Source organism: Thamnophis sirtalis, unplaced genomic scaffold (genome assembly GCF_051295495.1).
Source record: "Thamnophis sirtalis isolate CommonGarterSnake01/CBP01778 unplaced genomic scaffold, rThaSir2_p1.2 scaffold_1, whole genome shotgun sequence".
Lineage (NCBI taxonomy): Eukaryota > Metazoa > Chordata > Lepidosauria > Squamata > Natricidae > Thamnophis > Thamnophis sirtalis.
The window spans coordinates 75,345,371-75,368,340 of record NW_028261381.1 but is presented as its reverse complement, the minus strand read 5'-3'; the positions used below and the strand labels follow the sequence as shown (position 1 = coordinate 75,368,340).

General features: G+C 36.8%; 1 protein-coding gene across 1 annotated transcript in view; it reads right to left on the bottom strand.

The window, feature by feature from the left end:
* Nucleotides 1-21,955, bottom strand: part of MUC2 (mucin 2, oligomeric mucus/gel-forming) — a 77,251-nt gene extending 55,296 nt beyond the window's left edge. The window contains exons 1-14 of the mRNA XM_087704116.1: nt 21,874-21,955; nt 20,575-20,839; nt 17,971-18,085; nt 16,924-17,014; nt 16,010-16,119; nt 15,565-15,781; nt 12,684-12,809; nt 11,716-11,833; nt 10,380-10,518; nt 5,656-5,769; nt 4,783-4,852; nt 4,207-4,344; nt 2,142-2,306; nt 694-788 (exon numbers count right to left, since the gene is read on the bottom strand). Coding sequence (XP_087560242.1) covers nt 694-788; nt 2,142-2,306; nt 4,207-4,344; nt 4,783-4,852; nt 5,656-5,769; nt 10,380-10,518; nt 11,716-11,833; nt 12,684-12,809; nt 15,565-15,781; nt 16,010-16,119; nt 16,924-17,014; nt 17,971-18,085; nt 20,575-20,839; nt 21,874-21,943 — 1,833 coding nt within the window. The 5' untranslated portion in view covers nt 21,944-21,955. The remainder of the gene's footprint in view (nt 1-693; nt 789-2,141; nt 2,307-4,206; nt 4,345-4,782; nt 4,853-5,655; nt 5,770-10,379; nt 10,519-11,715; nt 11,834-12,683; nt 12,810-15,564; nt 15,782-16,009; nt 16,120-16,923; nt 17,015-17,970; nt 18,086-20,574; nt 20,840-21,873) is intronic.
* Between the last annotated feature and the right edge of the window lie 1,015 nt (nt 21,956-22,970).

Here is a 22,970-nt window from a genome sequence, read left to right as displayed (position 1 = left end):
AATGGAGCAATCTGTTCCGCAATTTGCAATGGAAGTGCAGTGACACAATAAGAGGAATGATCCAAATTGTGATGGAAGAACAATACACAGTGAGAAAGTCATATTAGGTTTGGCCTGTTTTCCCACTCAATCTGTTGTGCTGCATATGAGCTCGGACACCAGCTCCCGAAACGCCTGACTATGTTGGCTGCTTTAAGATTGGTAGACATCAATTCCCAGAATCCTAGGGGCTGAAGTACACCAATTGTAAAGGGGCTGAGACTGAGAAACACTGATCTAAAGAGTTTACACAAGGGCAGTTTGGTCTATATGAATTGTTCCTTTTCCCTTTCTTTCAAAATGTAAGTTGTACCAAAGTATTTCCAACCATTTTTTTTCTTATTCTGGAGTGTGCTACTCCCTTTTTTAAATGTGTTTTTAAAAGCTGAAAATAGACTATGTTGCATCTCCCTGGGCAAATCACCTAAAGGAAAGCTTCTGCCTTGGTTAAAGATTAGAAATTGGCCACAGTGCTGTATGGGAGCTGGAATAGATGCATAAACACTAAAAACAAATGCATTTCCATTTCCGTATGCCTGAAGCCAAGTTCTCCAAAAAAAAACCTTGATAAACCACCCAGAAAGCCTCAGGTTTTAGGTGATTTAAATTAATTCTAAAATATTGAATTGATCAGCGAGATCTCAAAATTCATACCTTATAATAATCCGTTGGCTCAATCACTGAATGACATCTGGCAAAAGGACTTTCTGTACTTTTCAATAAAGAGCACCAGTATTCAGCATATTTTTCTATACCAGAGAAAACAATGACATTTGGTTACCAGCTATTTAATGTTTTCCGGTTTCTTGTATGATGTTTATGACAGTATTCTAGTGTATAGGTTATTTTGATCACCATACAGCAGTGGTTCCCAAACTTGGCAACTTTAAGACTTGTGGACTTCAACTCCCAGAATTCTCCAGCCAGCAGAGCTGGGAGTTGAAGTCCACAAGTCTTAAAGTTGCCAAGTTTGGGAACCACTGCCATACAGCAAAGCAAAGCAAAATAGGCACCTTAAGCATTGCATACATAGCTCCTACATTGAAGCAACTGTGCAACTCTATGCAATGGAGTGCATTAAACAATGGATATTCTTGGCTACCAGATCATTAGAGCAGTGATCCCCAACCCCCGGTCCGCGGACCGGTGCCAGGCCGTGGAGTACCTGGCACCGGGCCGCGCAGCGGCCGGGGGCCATGATCGCTGCAGCGGCCGGGGGCCATGATCGCTGCAGCGGCCGGCCGATTCCTGAAAAAAACCTAAGAGCGCCTGCGCAGCTACGTAGGGCTAGCGTAGACAGCACTAGTAGCGTAGCCTTGCGTAGGCGCAGTTTGTGCTACGCTATCTACGCTAGCCATACTGAACTGTGCCTGCGCAAGGCTACGCTACTAGTGCTGGTCATTGACGCGCTCAGCGGGCCATGGTAAAATTATCAAAGGCTGACTGGTCCGCGGCGATAAAAAGGTTGGGGACCACTGCATTAGAGGACTAAACTGCCTCTGTAGGTTTAATCTCTCTAGTCTTTATTTGTTTGGAAGTAGAAAGGATCATCAGAAGAAAAGCATATTCTGTAAGAAGCTTTAAGCCAAGCTGGCATCCATTTTAATAACAGTAATTGGCAAAATGGAAATTTTCTCTATCTTCAGCAGCTGGGGGTTTTTTCCCCTGAGTCTTCTAAAAAGAAAGATTGAAAGTTGCTGCTAATACCTAGTTTTTTTTAAATAGCAATTAGACTTATATACCGCTTCATAGGGCTTTCAGCCCTCTCTAAGCGGTTTACAGAGTCAGCATATTGCCCCCAACAACAATCCGGGTCCTCATTTTACCCACCTCGGAAGGATGGAAGGCTGAATCAACCTTGAGCCGGTGAGATTTGAACAGCCGAACTGCAGAACTGCAGTCAGCTGAAGTAGCCTGCAGTGCTGCATTTAACAACTGCGCCACCTCGGCTCAGTCAGTTGAAAGCCTTTGTGTTAGCACAGATATATGCAATACATGTAAGACTACAGCTTGCAATTAGGACCAGACTTGGAGGTAGGCTATTAATTATCTTGATGTTAGTAGATTTGGGAATGCATTGACAAAAACCACTCATTACTTACCAATCTCAAGACTCACAGAACAAGGGTGTTCCAACTGATCTTTCATATCACTACAGCTAGCTTGTGCTTTCCAGGAGTTGGCAAAGGAAGCTCCTGTTGCTTCAACCATTCCACCTGATGTTTTTAAATCATCATATTCTATACCATTGTAATCTCCGCAAAGTCCTGTTGATAAGAATAACAATTGAATGTGTTTTACTTGATTGAAACTTGTTGTTTTTGTAAGATCTTCTAATTATCAATAGCAGTAGCATGTAGACTTATATACCACCACATAGTGCTTTATAGGGTGGGATTTAATTTTTTTTACTACCAGTTCTGTGGGTGTGGCTTGATGGGCGTAGTAGGGGAAGGATACTGTAAAATCTCCATTCCCTCCCCACTCCAGGGGAAGGTTACTGCAAAATCCCCATTTCCTCCTGATCAGCTGGGACTCGGGAGGCAGAGAATAGATGGGGGCAGGGCCAGTCAGAGGTGATATTTACTGGTTCTCCAGAACTGATCAGAACCTGCTGAAATGCCACTTCTGTATATAGTCCTCTCTAAGTGGTTTACAGAGTCAGCATATCGCCCCCAACAGTCTGGGTTTTCATTTTACTGATCTCGGAACGATGGAAGGCTGAGTCAACCTTGAACCCCAACAGGATGCAGGCAGTGAGTCAGTTTGCGATACTGCATTCTAACCAGTGCACCACCATGGCTCTATAAATTTCCATTCCTCATAACAGTAATTCTAAACCAACATGAACATTAATAGGTAATATTAATGTTTTGTTTTGTTTTACATCAGTTCTTTTTTTTTTCCAGTAAAGGACACATTTATTTAGATCATGGAAACAATGTAAAAAATAAAGTATAAAACACCCCTTTTTCTTTACATCACATCCCCTCTTTTCTCCATCTTTTAAAGCAACATATCCATAAAATGGATTTAAAGGGGAAAAAACCCCTAGAATGTTCAATAAATATCAATAAGGATTATTATAAGGTAAGCTTTGTACAGTTTCTAAATCATTAAGTACGGGATCATTAGGAAGCCATATATTTCTATACGCAAGTCTCTCAGAACATCATTTGCATCTTCAAATCACCTAGAGCGACCATATTTTTGATAAATAGTTCAGAGTTGTTAGCATCTTGGCATCCAGCTCAAGAGACACATTTTATTTTTCTTCTTCTTTTTTTGCTAAGGCTGATTTGGCAAAGTCTTCATAGACCTCAGTGTGTGTGTTTTTTTTGTTGCTTCTTCATGGGTTCAAACCTTCCTTCAAAAACTGCTCGGTGGTTTTACGTCCAAAGGTCAGCATCCGTAGCTTATATCTTCTTAAATATGCTCACACAGGATCTGTCACTCAGAACCAGTCAATCAGAACCAGTCAATCAATCCTCTCAACTTTTCCGAGAATTCTGCCTTCGTACATTGGCAGAATGGCATCATCGTCCCAGATTTCTTCGAAGACCGCTTGCTTTTTTGAAGTAATACCTATAATTTCCCTTTTTGCTCAGCTGCTCTTTAAAGTGCCCAAGTGTCAGACTTGGGGGCCTTTAACAGCCTCCTGGAGGGAATTTCTTCTCCACAGAAGAACTACATCACTACGTCAATTCTTACTTATATCAATGCTCCTGATTGTATTATTGCAAGTAAGTTAACTTCTGAGGTGACCCTTTTTAGTCAGAATGATAAATAAAGGGATAGGAGAGTCTGGATTGCAGAGAAAAATGTATCTAACATTGAATTTTTAAAAGCCTTTTCATGTTAGCATTTTGAATCAGCACTATTAAACACTCCACAGTAGCTTTGCTTTATAGGAGAACACATTATTGTGAGATTGTTTCACATATAGAGACATTAAATGGATAAACATCAAACTGAACAAGTATGTTACTAATATACTTAGTAACAAAAAATCTTAAAGATCGAGATATGCACTATAAGATGGAAGAGTTTCAAAATGAGTTAATAGCTTAGCTGGTATTCCATTCTACCATTCAAAGGTTGGATAGAAGAAATTCATTCAAAATCTTTACATTTCCTTTACATTGGCAGATTAAAGGTTTGACTTGCCTTGGAGAGTTCCCTTGGCAAATTCCTCCATAATGAGAAACAGTTGCATCACTGGGGACAGCTGGATCTGCATCTTTAGCCCATGATTTGTGTACACAATAATGTAGAATGATGATGGCTGGAAAACTGAGAAACTACCTGGAAAACCAAAAGTAAAGTCTAGTCATCTTCTGTCAAATATAATCAATGTGCCCTCATTCTTTAACGTGAAGGGGGGGAAATAATAGTCAACTGAAGTGTCTTTCTCCAGGAGAGTAAGAATAGTTAACTAGTATGTTGATGTTATTTCTTATGGGGAAGAAGATGGGAAATAAATCAAAGAGTCATGAATTATGTCATTATTAAGCACATTACTGTCAGGGATAAATATGTACTGAATTTATCAGAAACACATCTCAACCTCCCTTTTCTATATCTCTTTTATTGCATTATATTTGACGGTAACCCATCAAATATAATGCAATAATAGAGCCTTTTGTTCTTAACTTGTTTAATATCTTAAAGCCAAAACAGAAGGCTGTCTAGACCAATCTAGGCAATGCTGGGATATGTAGAAGCAATTATTCCCTTCTTTACCTGTTCTGTATGGCAAATGAATCTCATTGTCATTCAGCAATATAGTGCCATCTGATTTGAAAACTACAACCTGTGTGAGAGAAAATACAACCTATTATGTCAGTACAACTTTATGGGGATCCTTAAAACAGAATGTAATCTTAAATTAATATGAATAAACTGTGAAGTGTTGAAGAGAAAGCATTCTTCCGTATTTAGAACCATAGAAATGAAACAATAGCATTCTTCAGATAGATTATAGATATCCAATTCAATGGTTTAGGAAAAATTGAGAAATAGTTTAATCAACATTGTAAGATCTGAGCAACAGAACACATGATCCCGAGCAAACAAATATTATTTGATTGGAAGGCAATATCTGCAAGTTCAGTTTTGCTGAAGCAAAAACAGAATATTTTTAAAGTATATGAATGATATACAGTATAATATACATTTTAGAGATGATAGTTTTGGTTGGCTATATACCAATTTAAATAGAAGATAGATAAATAGGTAGGTAGGTAGGTAGGTAGGTAGGTGGTAGAGAATTTCTAGATTTATTATGTTAAAATGATATAAGCGACATGGTGACCCAGTGGTGAAGCCACTTGCCTCCCTCTTGGAAAGCTGAGAGTTCAATTTTAGATAGAGGCAGATGTTTCTCTCCTAGGGTGCAAAGGAAAAAATCTGCCGTGACCTCCACATAGGGGTCAGGAAGGGCATCTAGCCAGCAAACATCCAGGTGTCACAACTTTACCCCAAATTAGAAATTACGGGGTTGTAAAAAGGGAGTTTTATTTAAAGGAAGAAACAGATATCAAATGAAATAAAAGGCATTGTAGTATGGATGAACCAGATGATAAGTAGTTCCAGCATCATTTTCATTAAACTTACATTCTTCCTTTCATCTGTTAGTAGCACTACTGTTTTTAGGCATGTCTGCTTGTCTGAAGAAGAAGTGCATGGAGCCAGTTCTCCCAAAAGGACATGTGTGTCATTTTTAGTGGTCTGTACATATGGAAGAACAAATACAATTAACTAAAATTATCTATTAAACAAAAAGTGCTTCTATCTATCATCTATCTATCATCTGTCTGTCTGTCTGTCTGTCTGTCTGTCTGTCTGTCTGTCTGTCTATCTATCTATCTATCTATCTATCTATCTATCTATCTATCTATCTATCTATCTATCTATCTATCTATCTATCTAATGTCTAATCAATCTCTCATATGGAAGAACAAATACAATTAACTAAAATTATCTATTAAACAAAAAGTGCTTCTATCTAGCTATCTATCTATCTAATGTCACACACACACATACACACACACACACACACACACACACACACACACACACACACACACACACACACACACATATATATATATATATATATATATATATATATATATATATATATATATATATATATATATATGTGACTTTAAGTATATACCTCCCACCCTGGCTGGCTGATAAAAGGAGTCGTTCTCTGTAGCTCAAATGGTTAACTCCCTGCCTGGGAGGCAATAGAGCACAGGTTCGAATCCCAGTAAGGATATGGCTAGCTGATGAGAGCTAAATAGCTTGAAATAGATCTATACTAGTCTTCCTTTATTTATTTATCAGCACAAATAAAAAACACAAATATAACAAAGGCAACAGTAAAAATATTGGGTTTCTGTCTGGATGGACTCTTGTGACGAGCCTAATGACAGAGAGTGGAAGTGTGACCTTCCTCCCACACTTGGGCATACCAGGGGTTGTGACTTTAAGTATATACCTCCCACCCTGGCTGGCTGATAAAAGGAGTCGTTCTCTGTAGCTCAAATGGTTAACTCCCTGCCTGGGAGGCAATAGAGCACAGGTTCGAATCCCAGTAAGGATATGGCTAGCTGATGAGAGCTAAATAGCTTGAAATAGATCTATACTAGTCTTCCTTTATTTATTTATCAGCACAAATAAAAAACACAAATATAACAAAGGCAACAGTAAAAATATTGGGTTTCTGTCTGGATGGACTCTTGTGACGAGCCTAATGACAGAGAGTGGAAGTGTGACCTTCCTCCCACACTTGGGCATACCAGGGGTTGTGACTTTAAGTATATACCTCCCACCCTGGCTGGCTGATAAAAGGAGTCGTTCTCTGTAGCTCAAATGGTTAACTCCCTGCCTGGGAGGCAATAGAGCACAGGTTCGAATCCCAGTAAGGATATGGCTAGCTGATGAGAGCTAAATAGCTTGAAATAGATCTATACTAGTCTTCCTTTATTTATTTATCAGCACAAATAAAAAACACAAATATAACAAAGGCAACAGTAAAAATATTGGGTTTCTGTCTGGATGGACTCTTGTGACGAGCCTAATGACAGAGAGTGGAAGTGTGACCTTCCTCCCACACTTGGGCATACCAGGGGTTGTGACTTTAAGTATATACCTCCCACCCTGGCTGGCTGATAAAAGGAGTCGTTCTCTGTAGCTCAAATGGTTAACTCCCTGCCTGGGAGGCAATAGAGCACAGGTTCGAATCCCAGTAAGGATATGGCTAGCTGATGAGAGCTAAATAGCTTGAAATAGATCTATACTAGTCTTCCTTTATTTATTTATCAGCACAAATAAAAAACACAAATATAACAAAGGCAACAGTAAAAATATTGGGTTTCTGTCTGGATGGACTCTTGTGACGAGCCTAATGACAGAGAGTGGAAGTGTGACCTTCCTCCCACACTTGGGCATACCAGGGGTTGTGACTTTAAGTATATACCTCCCACCCTGGCTGGCTGATAAAAGGAGTCGTTCTCTGTAGCTCAAATGGTTAACTCCCTGCCTGGGAGGCAATAGAGCACAGGTTCGAATCCCAGTAAGAATATGGCTAGCTGATGAGAGCTAAATAGCTTGAAATAGATCTATACTAGTCTTCCTTTATTTATTTATCAGCACAAATAAAAAACATATATATATATATATATATATATATATATATATATATATATATATATATATATATATATATATATATATATATATATATATATATATATATATATATATATATATATATATATATAAACTCATCAATATCTATCTATTGCTATTGGAGATCCAGCTACCCCAAATCACACTCAGTGTCTCATTTCAGATTCATAGCAATCTTCTTAGCCTGGTCCTAAATTTCACTGCATTTTATAACATGGTATAAAGGACTTGCTTTACAAATGGGAAACGTGTGCTATGTGTTGGTACTTCTCCCTACAACAAAATAGCAGCAGTCATCAGAGCTATATAGTTCTGGAAGGTATGCCCTACATTATACAGTGCAGTCAGCAGATGTCAGACTGGCTGTGATGTCTAGTGCTGAATTCTCTAAAGCTGAGAATTGTCAGCCCCCGTCTCATCCCCCACAAAATAACAGCTAGCATCAGATGTACAACAAGAAGGTGATAAATGGAATGAACTTGCCAATGCATATAATTTACCTGTAGTCAAGTTCTGCAGACATTCTAACAGGCAGAATTAATAATAATATTAAGTTGCCCAATACATAAGTCAACTGTCTGTGCATGAATCCCCCCCCCAAAAAAGAAAGGAAATAAATTCAACTCATACCATAATCAGGGCATAAAACAATTTAGAAATGCTCAGAGAATTTTATCTTTTTGATCAATTTACCTGATCCACATTGCCTGAGCTTCTCTGGAAATTAGAATTAGTTGTTGATCAACTATTATATTTCCTAAATGTTTCAGTTCAGTTCTTAGTCCCAAATGTTTCAAAATATAGATTATGGAAATGCATATTTTGAGAGAAAATACATACTGACATGATATTTTTGAATATGTTTAGAATGTTTGTTTTTGAATACAGTTAAAACCATAATTTTGTTTTTATCAAAAAATATGAATGCAGAAATAGATTGAACATGGGCTAGAACTCTATTTGTTTGACCATTAAAAAGATAAAACTGTCCCTAACTAAATGTCCTTGTTTTTATAGCTATGGGAGAAGTGGATGAATTACATCATTTGCTTTATAAACCAAAGGACCCTATAATCATTAAACCCATTTAAATACCACTGAAAAAGTTATGTTAATTTTGAATGCTCATTGATTTATTCTATAGATTTCTTCAGTTGGCCTTTGGAGTTGTGCCAAATATCTTTTGGTGATTGCTTTATATTGTTCTATAGAAGTGATTTAATTTTTTAAATGTTTGTGTTTGATATGTATTTTATTCCAGTTATTCCAATTTGGTAAACCACTTGGTTATTTCTGTATCAAAATATAGTTGCAATGACTGTTATGATGACAATAATGATATCAGAAATTTCTTTTCTAGCCAAAGAAAATATGGCAAGTTTTAATTGCAGATGTTCTATGTTTTTGAGATAAAAGGCTGGGAGCATTGCCATTTCTGCAGAAGGAGCATTCAAAATTAGCATATTGTTTTCAGTGGTATTTAAATAGGTTTGATTATTATAGCGTCCTTTCCATGTACATAAAAGATGATGTAATTCATCCACTTCTCCTGTATCTATAAAAACAAGCACATGTGTCAGCAACTGAAAGAAAGGTTCAAATTGGATAAAAAGTGCTATGGTTTTGAATTGGAAATTTTACTATGTGATAATGATGAACATATTATTGCTAAGACTTATAAAATGTTATTTAGATTCAATTTGGAAAATGAATATGTAAAACATTGTATGATTCAGTGGGCAAGGAATTTTGGATATAATGTGATGCTTGAACAATGGAAAAATATGTGGATGAAGGGTTTAAAATTTACATTAAATTATAATATAAAAGAGAATTTCTATAAGATGATGTATCATTGGTATTTAACACCAGACAAGTTATCTAAGATGTATAAAGGTACGTCAAATGAATGTTGGAAGTGTAAAAATAAAGAAGGAATTTTTTATCATCTATGTTGGACATGTGATAAAGCAAAAGAAATTTGGAGTATGATTCATATTTTAATACAGAAAATTATGAAAATGGGCATAAAAATAAAATCAGAACTTTTCCTTTTGGGTCTAATGGAAAAACAACTGGAGAAAAAAATTGGAACTTTGTCACTATATATGTTGACAGTAGTCTATTGTATGCACAAAAATGGAAGGACACTTCAATTCCTACCATGGAAGAATGGTTGCAGAAGTTGATGGAGCTGGCTGAAATGGCAAAACTGATTAAAGAAAAGAACATAAGTACTTTTGGTTTCCACATGGAAACCACTTCTGAACTTCGTGCTTGATGTGGAAAAGAATGAAAATTTGACTTTGGGTTTTACAGATTAGATTGATAGATCTTCATAGAAACGACTTGTTCATACAATGATGGAAAAGCAAAAACCTGTGGTCTGTTGTTAATGTCTTATTCTACTGTAACAGAGAGAGTTGGAAGTCAATGATTCTTTTTCTTTCTTTCCCCCTATCTTTTCTCACTTTTCCCTCCTTTCCCCTCCCCCCTCAATGTTCTTTTATTTACTTTTGTATTTTGTATTTTATGATATTTTATAACTTAATAAAAAATGCATAAACAAAAAACCCCAAGCACATTTGTAATGTTCAAAACACTGGATACACCTCCAAAGAGAAGTATTTCACACACACCTTGGTCAACACATAGTAACAGTCTCCATGGAAGGTATATTTCTTCCCATCAAAAGTGGTTATGTGGGATCCACCCTCCAAAGCACAGGTACCTGGACATGGTAACTCCTCGCATCGCCATCTCCCTGATTGACAAATGCTGCATATAGACAAAAGGGGTATACACATTAAGAATTTGTATTGAAAATACGTCTATTTAGACTATCCCACTGAAAGGTTTTTTTGCGGGGGGGGGGGGGGGTTACATATGTCTGTTTGTATTTTCCCTACAAAATAATCACACCTGTTTTTTTCTTTTGTTTTTTTTTTATAAACTGAAGAAGCCATTAAAGCAGGGGTGTCAAACTCGCGTCGTCACAGTGGTGTCACATGATGTATTGTGACATTTTGCCCCTTCGCTAAACCAGGCGTAGGCATGGCCAGAGTGTGACGCATTTGGTCCGTGGGCCACGAGTTTGGCAGCCATGCATTAAAGCCTGGATAATGATTTTGCAGTTATAGATGAAATTAGAGGCACTGCTGTCAGCTGTAAGAAATCAGGAAGCAAGGTGGTTCAAATGAACACAGGTTATTGAATGCTAACACTCTCTAAGTTTACTGAGAGAGTGTACTGGATTACTAAGATTAAAGCAAATTGGCAGTACATAAGAATCAATGAAATTCGAAGTGTACAGGACTTAGATCTTTTATGGGCATGAAGAAACTCCTGACCCACCCCCTCTTGGGCTCAGCCTGATCATCTCCCACAAATACATTCATTTTTCTTTAGGTTTATTTGCTGATCCTAGGTATTTATCTTTCTTTCTGTGAGAGCCAAGGTGTCACAGTGGTTAGAGTGCTGTACTGCAGCCACTTCAGCTGACTGTTATCTGCAGTTTGGCGGTTCAAATCTCACCGGCTCAGGGTTGACTCAGCCTTCCATCTGAGTGGGTAAAATGAGGACCCAGACTGTGGGGGCAATATGCTGACTCTGTAAACCGCTTAGAGAGGGCTGAAAGCCCTATGAAGTGGTATATAAGTCTAACTGCTATTGCTACTGCTATTTATACCACATAAATGCAAACTTTCTTAATTTGACTTTACATGTTTACTCAGTGTAAAATAATATAAGGTATTGGGTTAAAACCAAGAGTAATGCAAGGAAATTACAGTATTATTATTTGAACAAGCATTCCTTATTCTCAGGCTGTTTCTGTAAAGTATCTAAATAGGATCACTCTGTCATTATTGACATGATATATAAATCCTGTCCTCATTTTGACATAACAATGATTGAGTTACTCTAAAAATTACTATAAGTGTTAATAGGGAAATGATGGGCTATTGGCATTCTTACCACTCTTCACACTCATTGGAAATTTTCTGACCAGGGGCGAATATTTCTCCATGAAGTTTACAGTGGCATTGGCTTAGCAACACACAGCCATTCCCTGTGATATCATCATATATTGTGCCTGTAAAAGTGAAATAAGAGATTATTAATAAAGCATGACAACCAAAATTACTACTAAAGGGCAAAAAAAAGGAAATTCCATTAAATTATGTTGAAGAACACATTACCAATATAAGAACAATTTCCTAGCTAATTACTACATTTCATTGAAGAGTAGAGAGTATGAGTAATAGATTCACGGCAAAAGTGAACAAGCTTTGCAAGGTCTTTTAATGTTCTTAGTCTAATTTCACGAGGTCCTAATTTGAGATGTTTTCTGCAAACATTCAGTTCAGGTAATGTTCAAGAACAAACTGTCCCATTAGCCTGATAATGGGATTAAAAATGAAAAAGAAAAAAGAAAGAGATCCAAAGAGAAAAAAAGGGGTGGGTCAAAAGGCCCACTCATTTTTGACTCTAATTGGTCCACTGCATCAGGTATCTGAATGATTATCCCCCCCCAAAAAAAAAAAATGGCATTCAATTATAATAAAAAAAAGTTTTCCTGTTCCTTTTCTGAGCTTATGATAGATGGCAATAATGATGCTTCTTCCAAAGGGAGATCATCACTTTTGCTTAATGCTGACAATTTTTTTAAAAAAATTATTTCTAATATTACTACCTCACTATTTCTTGAAGGGAAATTACATTTTTTTCATATATATATTTTCTCATAGTTAAATCTCTGTGAAACAACTATATACTACTGCTTACTGATATGTTATTACAATGAGCACAAATAGTTCACTTACTATTGAACTAAGCACAAATAATTATGAAAAGGGACTAATCAGCTTGGCCTCAACCATCCAACTGAGCAGGGATTTAATTTTGAATTTCCCACCCAACCTTTTATACATTGAAATTGTTACCTTCGGGGCAAAAACAGCCATCCATATAGTGCTCTTCACATAGCCTGCTGATCTCCGGGTGAGAGCAGGAGTCCATACAGGGGGAACCACTTTCCAGGTAAATCATATTTTTGGGACATGACCTCGCTAAAAGAATAAGGCAATGATTAGGAAACATACTTTTTTTTTAGTGGACAAATGTCCATTTATCTATGTGGACAAACACACAACAGAATTGCATTATGAGGAACTAAATTCTTTAAAACCATTGTGTGCTGATTATACCATGTTGACTGTAAATCCAAATGATTTGCAGTGAATCTTGGACTACAGTGAGGAGAATGGATTTGAAAATGAAGATATGAATGATCAAGCTAATTGTTTTGCCCACAGAAATAGAGGAAGCAACTGATTACTTTATGCACAAAAATGGGAGGACACTTTGATTCCCACAATGGATGAATGGCTGCAAAAATTGATGGAGTTAGCAGAGATGGCTAAATTGACTGCTTTGATTAAAGAAAAACACACAATTACTTTTGTTTCTACTTGGAAACCACTTCTGGACTTTGTTTGTTTTGTTTTGTTTGTTTGTTTGTTTTATTAGTTTTGTATGCAGCCCGCTCCCAAAGGACTCTGGGCGGTTCACAATAAAACAGGGAAAGGGGGGTAAATAGGACAATACAACAATTTAAAAATACACAACATTCACAATTGAAGCGGGGCTGGATACTTCAACAGCCCCCAGCCTGCCGGAACAGCCAGGACTTGGTAGCTTTACGGGAATGCCTAGAGGGTAGTAAGGGTCTGGATTTCCACGGGGAGCTCGTTCCAGAGGACCGGAGCAGCAACAGAGAAGGCTCTCCCCCGGGGAATCGCCAGCCGACATTGGCTGGCAGATGGAACCCAGAGAAGTCCCAGTCTGTGTGATCAAATCGGTCTTTGGGAGGTAATTGTCAGGAGGTGGTCTCTCAGGTACCCAGGTCCGATGCCAGCTTTGTGCTTGAGGTGAAAAATATGATTTTGGGTTTGACCAATTAGATAGGTTTGTTACAGTGGTGGGATTCAAATAATTTAACAACCAGTTCTCTGCCCTAATGACCAGCTGAGTGGGTGTGACTCGGTGGTCATGTGACTGAGTAGGCATGGCCAACTCAATGTCACTCAGGCCGATGGGTGCTTTGTCTTAGCTATTACAATGTAATAAGGGTTAACTGGAGAGGCAGTTTCTGTAAGCAGGCAATAAAGATTCAGCTAGAAACAACACCAGAATGTTTCCTTCCTGCCTTCCTTACAGAATTACCCCTGTAAAGTGGAAGAAAACAAAATGAGATTTCTTCTAATGACCAGTTCTTCAAACTGCTTGGAAAGTTAACAACCGGTTCTTCCGAATAGGTGCGGACTGGCTGGATCTCACCACTGGTTTGTTATCAAAATGGCTAATTTATATTACTATGCAAAAGTAAAAAGTTGAGGATTGATGCTATTATCTTATTCTACTGCACCAAACAGAGTCGGAAGACATTGCCTTTTCTTCCTTTTTTCCCTTTGCCCTGTATTTTTTTCCTTTCCTTATCCTTCCCTTACTATTTTCTTTTGTATTTTTTTGTATTTTATATTATAAACTAATAAAAATAAAAAAGAAATAGAGGAACCAATTATTAGTTATACACAAATGGCAAAAAAACCCACACTCAAGGTGATGAATTTATATCTCTTGGCAAGCTTTTTTTTTCTAAAGATGGGGAAAGTAGCAAAATAAAATATGCAAATTCTAGCAGAAAAGTTGTGGGTAATATCTGGTCTGCTGTGAAGAATGACAGAAGCAAAATGGGCTATGTATGCTTCTGCCTATTATAAGAAAGTATGTTAGGTGAATAAGGAAAGAAATAAAAGTAAATTGAATGAAGTGGGAATGAGACTTAAGCATGCCTGGTAAAACAAGAAGAGACAGGATCAAGAATGAAAGGATAGCAAATGAATGTGAGTTGAATACAAAGTAAGTGACCAGTAGGAAAGAAATCCATTAAGGCATATGAAGAAAATGAATGAGGATCAAACCACAAAACAAAAGGATGGAAAATAGTAAAAAGACAGAGAATTGAAAAATTTGTATTTAAAGTGGAAAAGGGGCAGAGCTATATATAGCAAAATATAACTAATTTAATGTTTTATGAGTGTGATGGAAACAAGGCTGGTTTACAAGAATTTAATTCTTGAGTGGTATAGTCAACATGCATTGCTATAAACTAGATACACGTGTGTCTCTTCCTTTCTTTTCCTTTCTCATGCCATTACTTTCTTTGGTTGCTATTTTATTCCTTTTTATGCTTTGAATAATTTGCTCAGAAATATCATGGTGGATATAGATGGATGAAGGGATGGATGGGTGGATGGGTGAGTGGGTGGATAACCAACTCCAAACCCAGATAGATGAAATCCTTTGTAAAAGTTTTTAAATGTTGTTAATATAAGGCCACAAATGCCTGTCTTGTATTATTATTTTTTGTCTATAGTTAGTTGACAATTTACATTGATTGAATTCTCCTGTGTTTCAAAGGGTTTTAATTTTCCTTATTTTGTTTTAACACTTTTTATGGTCAGCTTAGTTCCCAAGGCACTGATGCACCCTGGAAATGGACTGAAATAAATAATCAGTGATGGAGGATATTAAGGAGAAACATCTTCAGGATGAAAGATGGAGGATCTCCAGGGTTATTTTGACATAAAATAAAGGAATTGCAGTATACCTGCACACTGTTAATTTTTTAAACTTCATTTTGTTCTTGGATGGTGCCCAGACTCACACTATTTGTGTTAGGCAGCCTTATAAATCTAGTCAGTCACTCACTCACTCAATCAATCAATCAATCAATATGATCTAAGCCAGTTTGCTACTTACGGCAGAACTGAGGGGTCCTCCAATTCTGAGGACTGCCACCAGCGTGGGAACACTGTCGTGAATATTCAGAGATGGTACTGCAGAGGCAGAAAGAGTCACTTCCATGCTGACAAGCACATCGGTCCTGCATACAAGCTTGAACATACAGTTCTAGATTCAGGCGATTCTGGCAATCCGCAAATGCCGGTGAAGTTAGGAGTGTGAAACACTCTTCGCGCTTGAAAGGGAAGAAAGCAGAGAAGAATGGATGTTTCCCTTACATTACCCTCCAATAATAAAAAAAAACAACTGATTAAAACTGTAAACAAAAATTGTGCACTCAAGTTTTGGGGCTGTTAGAAACATGGGCCACTGCTCTCAATCAAAACTGCTGGAGCCAAAACAGCCAGGATTAGAGGCTGATCTCTCATTATTTCTGAGAATCCATAAGGGTTTGAGAACTTACATGCTGCTTGCACAGTTCAATAGGCTTTGTCTCATCAGGGTCTTCACATGTTGTTGTGGGGTTATTAACTTTTTGTAGGTTTCCAAATGTGATTGGGTTGTAGCTTAATCCTATTAGAAACAATAAAGGTGTATTTAAACAATCTCAGCTTATGATTCTTAGCATCCTGATAAATGTAAAGATCCATATATGATAAATCAGCTAGATATAGAGGAGTGCACACTGTTGTGTTATGGATACCACACAATGTATTTTGAGAACAGGAAGAAAGACAGATGATCAACAGAAATGTTGAAAAAAATGATATACTGTACATTAAGTAAACTAGGGTACAAAACATCCTAGTTTTGTATCTGGTTTTGCTTGGAAGCTACAATTCCTTATTCTACCATAAATCTTTTACAGTTTTATTCTAGTTGTTGGTGTTCATATACTTAAGGATCTGTTTGAATGTGGGTTTTTTCATTTTATTTTCATGGAAGAATGCATGAACCTAAGAATTTAATTTGGATTTAGTGGAAGTAATACATACAGTTGGTAAAGTGAATGCCATTGCTCTAAATATACCACCCTTGAGTTCCCCTGACTATATTAAAAACAGATTTAATTATACAGTGGACAATATTATATTAAGTACAATTTACTATACTATAATATTTATACTATTTACTATTTACTATCTTTACTATATTAATAGTAAATCAAGATCTGCTAACTTAGTTTAATGACCTTATAATTTAGTTAAAATTTAGAATATATAAGTCATTGTACATTCTCATTTACAAAGTAATTTTCCTGGAAAAAAATAAGGTGTTCCATGTGTGATTTAAACAATCGTTTGACTGTCAGTTCTCCATTTAAAGCATGTTCTCCAGTTTGTAGTAGAATGCTTTCTGTAGTATTGCTCTACTTACCATCTGAAATAAATTCATTGTAGATATTTTGTCCATTATAATCTCCACAAAGGCCACAAGTATAATTGTTGAATTTAGAGTCAAGCTCAATCTACATGGAAGAAATAAAACCAGGATATTTTGATTGATGATGGTGGTTCAGTATCTCAAGCATACAGTATGTCTTTTTTTATATGCTGAGATCCTTAACAAGATAACTTAAAAATAATTTATGATCATTTTCACATGTATGACCGTTGCAGCAGCTCCATGGTCATCTGATTTACATTTGAATGCTTGACAACTGGTTCATATTTATGACTGTTGCCGTGTCCCAAGGTCATATGATCATCTTTTGTGACATTTTGACAAGCCATGTTAATGGGGAAGCCAAATACACTTAACAACCATGTTACTAATTTAACAATTTCAGTGATTCACTTAATTCACAACAAATGTGGCAAGAAAAGTTGTAAAATGGGGATAATTCACCTAACAAATTTCTCACTTAACAACATAAATTGTGGGCTCAATTGTGGTCTTAAGTCAAGGACTTCCTGTATAAATGCTGATTTCCTAAAGCAATTCTCTGATACAGAACAGGGTATTTTGCAACAGGACATATTTATAATGCTAACTCTTTACCTGAATAATTTGATGTATGAAAAAGCCCTTACAAGTTATGCTGGCTCAAGTTGCATTCGCCTAGCCAAAGGTAACCAATGGGATACAATTATTCTAAAACCTATCATTGGTGCTAGAAAAAAACCACAAAGAGAGTATCAGTGTATGAGCCATGGTGATGCAGTGGTTAGAGTGTAGTACTGCAAGCTACTTCTGCTACTTGCCAGCTGCCTGCAATTTGGCCGGTCTAATCTCACCAAGGTCAAGGTCGACTCAGCCTTCTGAGGTCAATAAAATGAGGACCCAGATTGTTGGGGGCAATATGCTGACTCTGTAAACCGCTTAGAGAGGGCTGTAACAGCACTGTGAATTGGTATATAAGTCTAAGTGCTATTGCTACCAGTTGTCTGTGTGATATATATCAGCCAGAAGTTGATATCATACCATCAAAGCATCTGCTTTGTTCCATATCAGAATTAGGCCCACTTTTGCATAGACTTTAGTATATATATTGTTCATCTCAATCAGGACACCAGAACCATAATAAGGAGTCTTTACCCTGTAGAGAAGGATGACAGAAAAGTGCATGCATTGGTTTCTATTGCAATGGACAGCTCAAGCATTAGAAGTCAATCATATTTCTATAATTAGTGAGGAATTACTTTGTACCTCTGGTCTATTTTACATTCAAACAGCTGGCTTTTCAGAATTTTAATATGTTTGAAGTGTTGCCTGATTTGATCCCACCCACCACTCCATATTGTATCTGAGTTTGGCTCTGTATTTGTGCAATCATAATAGCTCAGTCAAGCCAACAAGTAAAAATATACTGTTGGTTACAAGCAGTTCCCTTTTTCAGTAAAACCTATACTTCTATAAGCTAGAAGAAATTTGGCCAGCGTAGCCAACAGGAAAAAGAACCTTGGTTTAAAGAAAAGTGGACTGTTTTTACTAACTTCTTCCATAAACCTCTGAAAATCTGGTAACGGGGAATAAAAATGTATTTCCCTCGCACATATGTGCTAGTCATTCCCGACTTTAGGGGGCAGTGCTCATCTCCATTTCAAAGCTGAAGAGCCAGTGCTGTCCGAAGACGTCTCCGTGGTCATGTGGCCAGCATGACTAAACGCCGAAGGCACACAGAATGTTGTTACCTTCCCACCAAAAGTGGTTCCTATTTTTCTTGCATTTTTAACATGCTTTTGAACTGCTAGGTTGGTAGAAGCTGGGACAGGGAGTGCACTCTGTTATGCAGCACTAGGGATTTGAACCTCTAAACTGCCGACCTTCTGATCGATAAGCTCAGCATCTTGGCTACTAAGCCTCTGCATCACTTACAAAAATGATATTAAAAGACACCAAATGTTAATTGGTTCCAGTCAGGCTAATTCCAATAATAACTTTCTGCAAGGTCACTATGTATGATTACCGCTATCAAATTTTAAGACACATTCCCTTGTTTACTGAAATAATTGTACTCTCTCTCTTTCAGTCTACCAATAGGTTAGTTGGAAGCATCCTATACATGTGGAGAGACATTGAAAGGCAGTGGGGGCAAAGCAGGAGGAAAGTACTTGAATGCAAAGCTACAGAACAGATTGGAATAAATAAGACTTCAATGGCCGCAGTAATAATATTAGACTGTGATAAGTTTTGTGTGTGCTTAACCTTTTCTGAGATTAAAAGAAAAGTATTGTGTAGATTCGGTTTTTTTCCCTGTGCTATGCTGAGCAGGATCTTATATACAGGTTTTCTAGTCATTTGCGAGATTTGCTGCAAAGTAAAATGTTAGTCAACCCTAGAATAATGGAACAGGTCATATTACAGGAAAAGAGAAATAATAAGATTCATTAAGAGAATGAATATGTTTTCTTAAGCCAATTACCCAACCATGGGTTTAAAATTCAATAATCTGGTCAGGAATGTAAAATGCTAATTAAAGGGAAAAAAACTACCATCACTTATCTCACCTATGCTAAAGGAGAAAAACAACTAAAGCTTCTACGCCAGTATATAGAACCAGTATATCTACTGCCTAAAAGGGACCTTCCCCCATAGAACTAGCATACTTGGAACCTGGTAGTATACTTCTAATCTTTCTAATCTTCCTGCTTTATATTCAGCATGAACTTGGCTGGATCTCTAGTAATGACCGTTCAATTTTAAGTCAAAATCCCTTAGTAGTATAGGAAAAAGTTATCAGTAGATATTGTCAGATTGGAGTGTTTGTAGCATAGAGAAAATCAAGGTCATTATGCTGTTTCTTGTAGGGTACAGATGGAATTCTAGTGAAGTCCAGTGTTTAGATCTAAAGAGTACCTATGCAGTGGATCAACATCGACATAACTTCATTTGGCAGCTTTTAGTACAACCTCTCTCTGAGTCTCAGTTGTATTTTTATAAGTTGGCATTATGATGTTTAACTAACAATTGTTCTAAAAGTCAACAAGGTGAAGCTACTATAAAACAAGGAGGGAACTGAATATGGAAGGCATTTGGGTGAAATGTGACCAGATGAAAAGTTGAAAAATATTATTCTCCTCTGGATTGAGAATGAAATTGCTGAGAATAATATTGAAGCGCATTGAAATTCAACAGTCCAGGATCTAGTTTCATTATTAGGCTCTGCGCTGAGTGTTTAATAGTAACAGAGGTGTGCAAGCCTTAGGAGTAGTGACTAAAACTTCTGTTGCCTCAGATATTTTTCCTGAATAATCCTACCTAAATTCAGTCCAAATTTTCCTTTAGTTGAAAACTGGTGATGACCTGTGTATGTATAGACTCCTTGAAGTCATTTCACATCTCTTATTCTAACTTATTTTGTACTTCTCTTGAAAGTTGTCTGAAGAATTCCAACCTTACTTCAAACTTTGCTCAAAGCAACATTTCTTTTGAAAATGGAGCTTGAGTTTCTACACAACGTAGTTTCTGAATGTTTTGGGCCATAGCTTCTGCAATATTAAAGCTTCTACAGTGAAATTTTTGTGAAAGATTTTCAGAATTCGAAGACTGCATGCTTGGAAACATAACCACATCAGAGGAACTTACATTTGCTCATCTACTGCAACCATCTTGTGAGTGAGGTAAATAGCAACATCTTTGATTGTAACAAGAACATATTTGATATTAGGGTGACCTTGATCATTCTGCTCACGCTGGATATGAACAGAGAACTCTTTATAACTTTCTCGGCAGTCTGAAGCAAAGTTGTAATCACAGACCCCAGGAAATTGGTAAAAATCTCCATCAAAGGTTTTGAAATGGTCATTTCCCCAGGTGCTGCAGACAAAGTGGCCATGGTTAGATTTTCTTACTGAAAAGACAAAAATGTGATGACAAATAACCATTAAAGACCATTATGAAGCAAAAAAAAATCCAGATCAATGACACTTAAGTAATTAAGTGAAAATAAACAATTTAAACAGTCTTGGAATGGGGAAAGCTTGCCAGTATCAAATGTTTGACTGAAATGTTAGCATTTTATATTACCATTGTTGATTGCATCATCTCAAGAAATATGCACACATAGAGAATGAAAAAGAGGCACAAATATTGGGGGTTTTTGTAGCATAACAAGATCTTTGTTCTATGGGAAGCAGAAGGAGAGTGTTACCTATTAATGTGAGTTATTAATGCAATTGGATTACTGTGATACTGAAGCATTTAAAACAAAATTGCTACCACTTATACCAAATAAGAGAAGATTTTTAATTAACATTTTAAATTAAAAATAAAAAAGTTGCTGATTCGAGTTATATTCATTAACAGTAGGGATATTTAGATAAGTCTTGCTCTATTTGCAGGACCTTAGCATTTGAAGATTAATAAATAAATCACAATTGATATCCCAGTGCTGAAATGGACATTATAGTACATCAAAGTGATACCCTCCCTACTAGTACTGTTAATATTATATTTATTATGTTCACTGACCAGAATTCAACAAGATAACAGCAGATAGAACAAAATTAAACAAAAGAATTTACATCACTAACACAGTCAAAGTGCATCTAGTTTAACAAATTGTGTAGCAAATATTGATCACATTCATAGAAACTGAATCATACTGGCCAGATTAACTGTCACTCTACATAGAATAAATGCTTAGATACTTTGTTAAATAAGGAGTTAGAAGGTGCACTTTGCATCCTTAAAAAATGCAATGCAACAAGACTATTGTTTCGATAAACTCTCTTGTACAAGCACCCAATTACCTTCCTTATTTTCAAAGCCCTACATAATCATTGGAGAATTTGAAAGCCTGTCTGATATGCATTACAACAAGCCTTGAGTGCTCTTTAGGCTGCCCATTGGCCACTTATATAGCAAATTTGTTAAACAACTTACCTGTTTTAATTTCACTTGCATAGCAAAGTACCAGCCCTAGCAACAATAGGCTGGTCACCTCTGGCCCCATGGTGGCTTCGAGTGCAAGACAGGAGCCAGTCTACAGCCTTTCTTTATATAATGCCCATTGGCGCAATCCATCCCACCAGAAGGGAGGAGGAGGAGGGGTCAGGTGTTTGTACAATGTTTGTTAACTTCAGAAAGTAAACAGACCTGAATTTTTCATTGTAATATCTGTAATCTAACATTCAGGAAATAGAATATTTTTTTTATTTATTTATTGGTTCAGTTATCATGCAATTACCCTTTTTATGGCCCATTCATATTTTATTTCTCAAAAGGATGCTGAACTGTCTTCCATCTCTTAATTTAATTCCAGGCTTAATTTAATGCATCTTTTAATTGTAGAAGGTAGATGTTTAATGTAAAAGTAATGTGTTTAAGAATAGTCTATAAAACTAGAATATGAATTGGCTCAGCAAATTCTTTTCAAACATACTTTCTAGCGGACACCTCCTACCGGAATTCAAAAAAGACAAAGTAATATCACTTCTGAAACCTTGCAAACCACAAGACATAGGAGAAAGCTATCACCCCCTTCTGAGTTCTTGTTACTAATTTCTGGTGAAAGTTATCATAAACAGAATTAAGGAAAAGGTAAAGGTTCCCCTTGTACATATGTGATAGTTGTTACTGACTCTAGGGGGCAGTGCTCATCTCCATTTCAAAGCTGAAGATCCAGTGCTGTCCGAAGACATCTCTGTGGTCATGTGGCCAGCATGACTAAATACCAAAGGTGCATTGAGTTACCTTCCCACCAAAATGGTTCCTATTTTTGTACTTGCATTTTTATATGCTTTCGAACTGTTAGGTTGGCAGAAACTGGGACAAGTAACAGGAGCTCACTCCATTATGTGGCACTAGGGATTCGAACCACCGAACTGCTGACCTTTCTGATTGACAAGCTCAGCGTCTTAGCCACTGAGCCCTTTAAGATCTAGTTAGAATTCATCAAATCCTAAAATTTAACCTATGGAATACGATTAATTGTTGTTATCAGAAAATTAAGGCACCAACATTGTTTATTGATTAGCAAT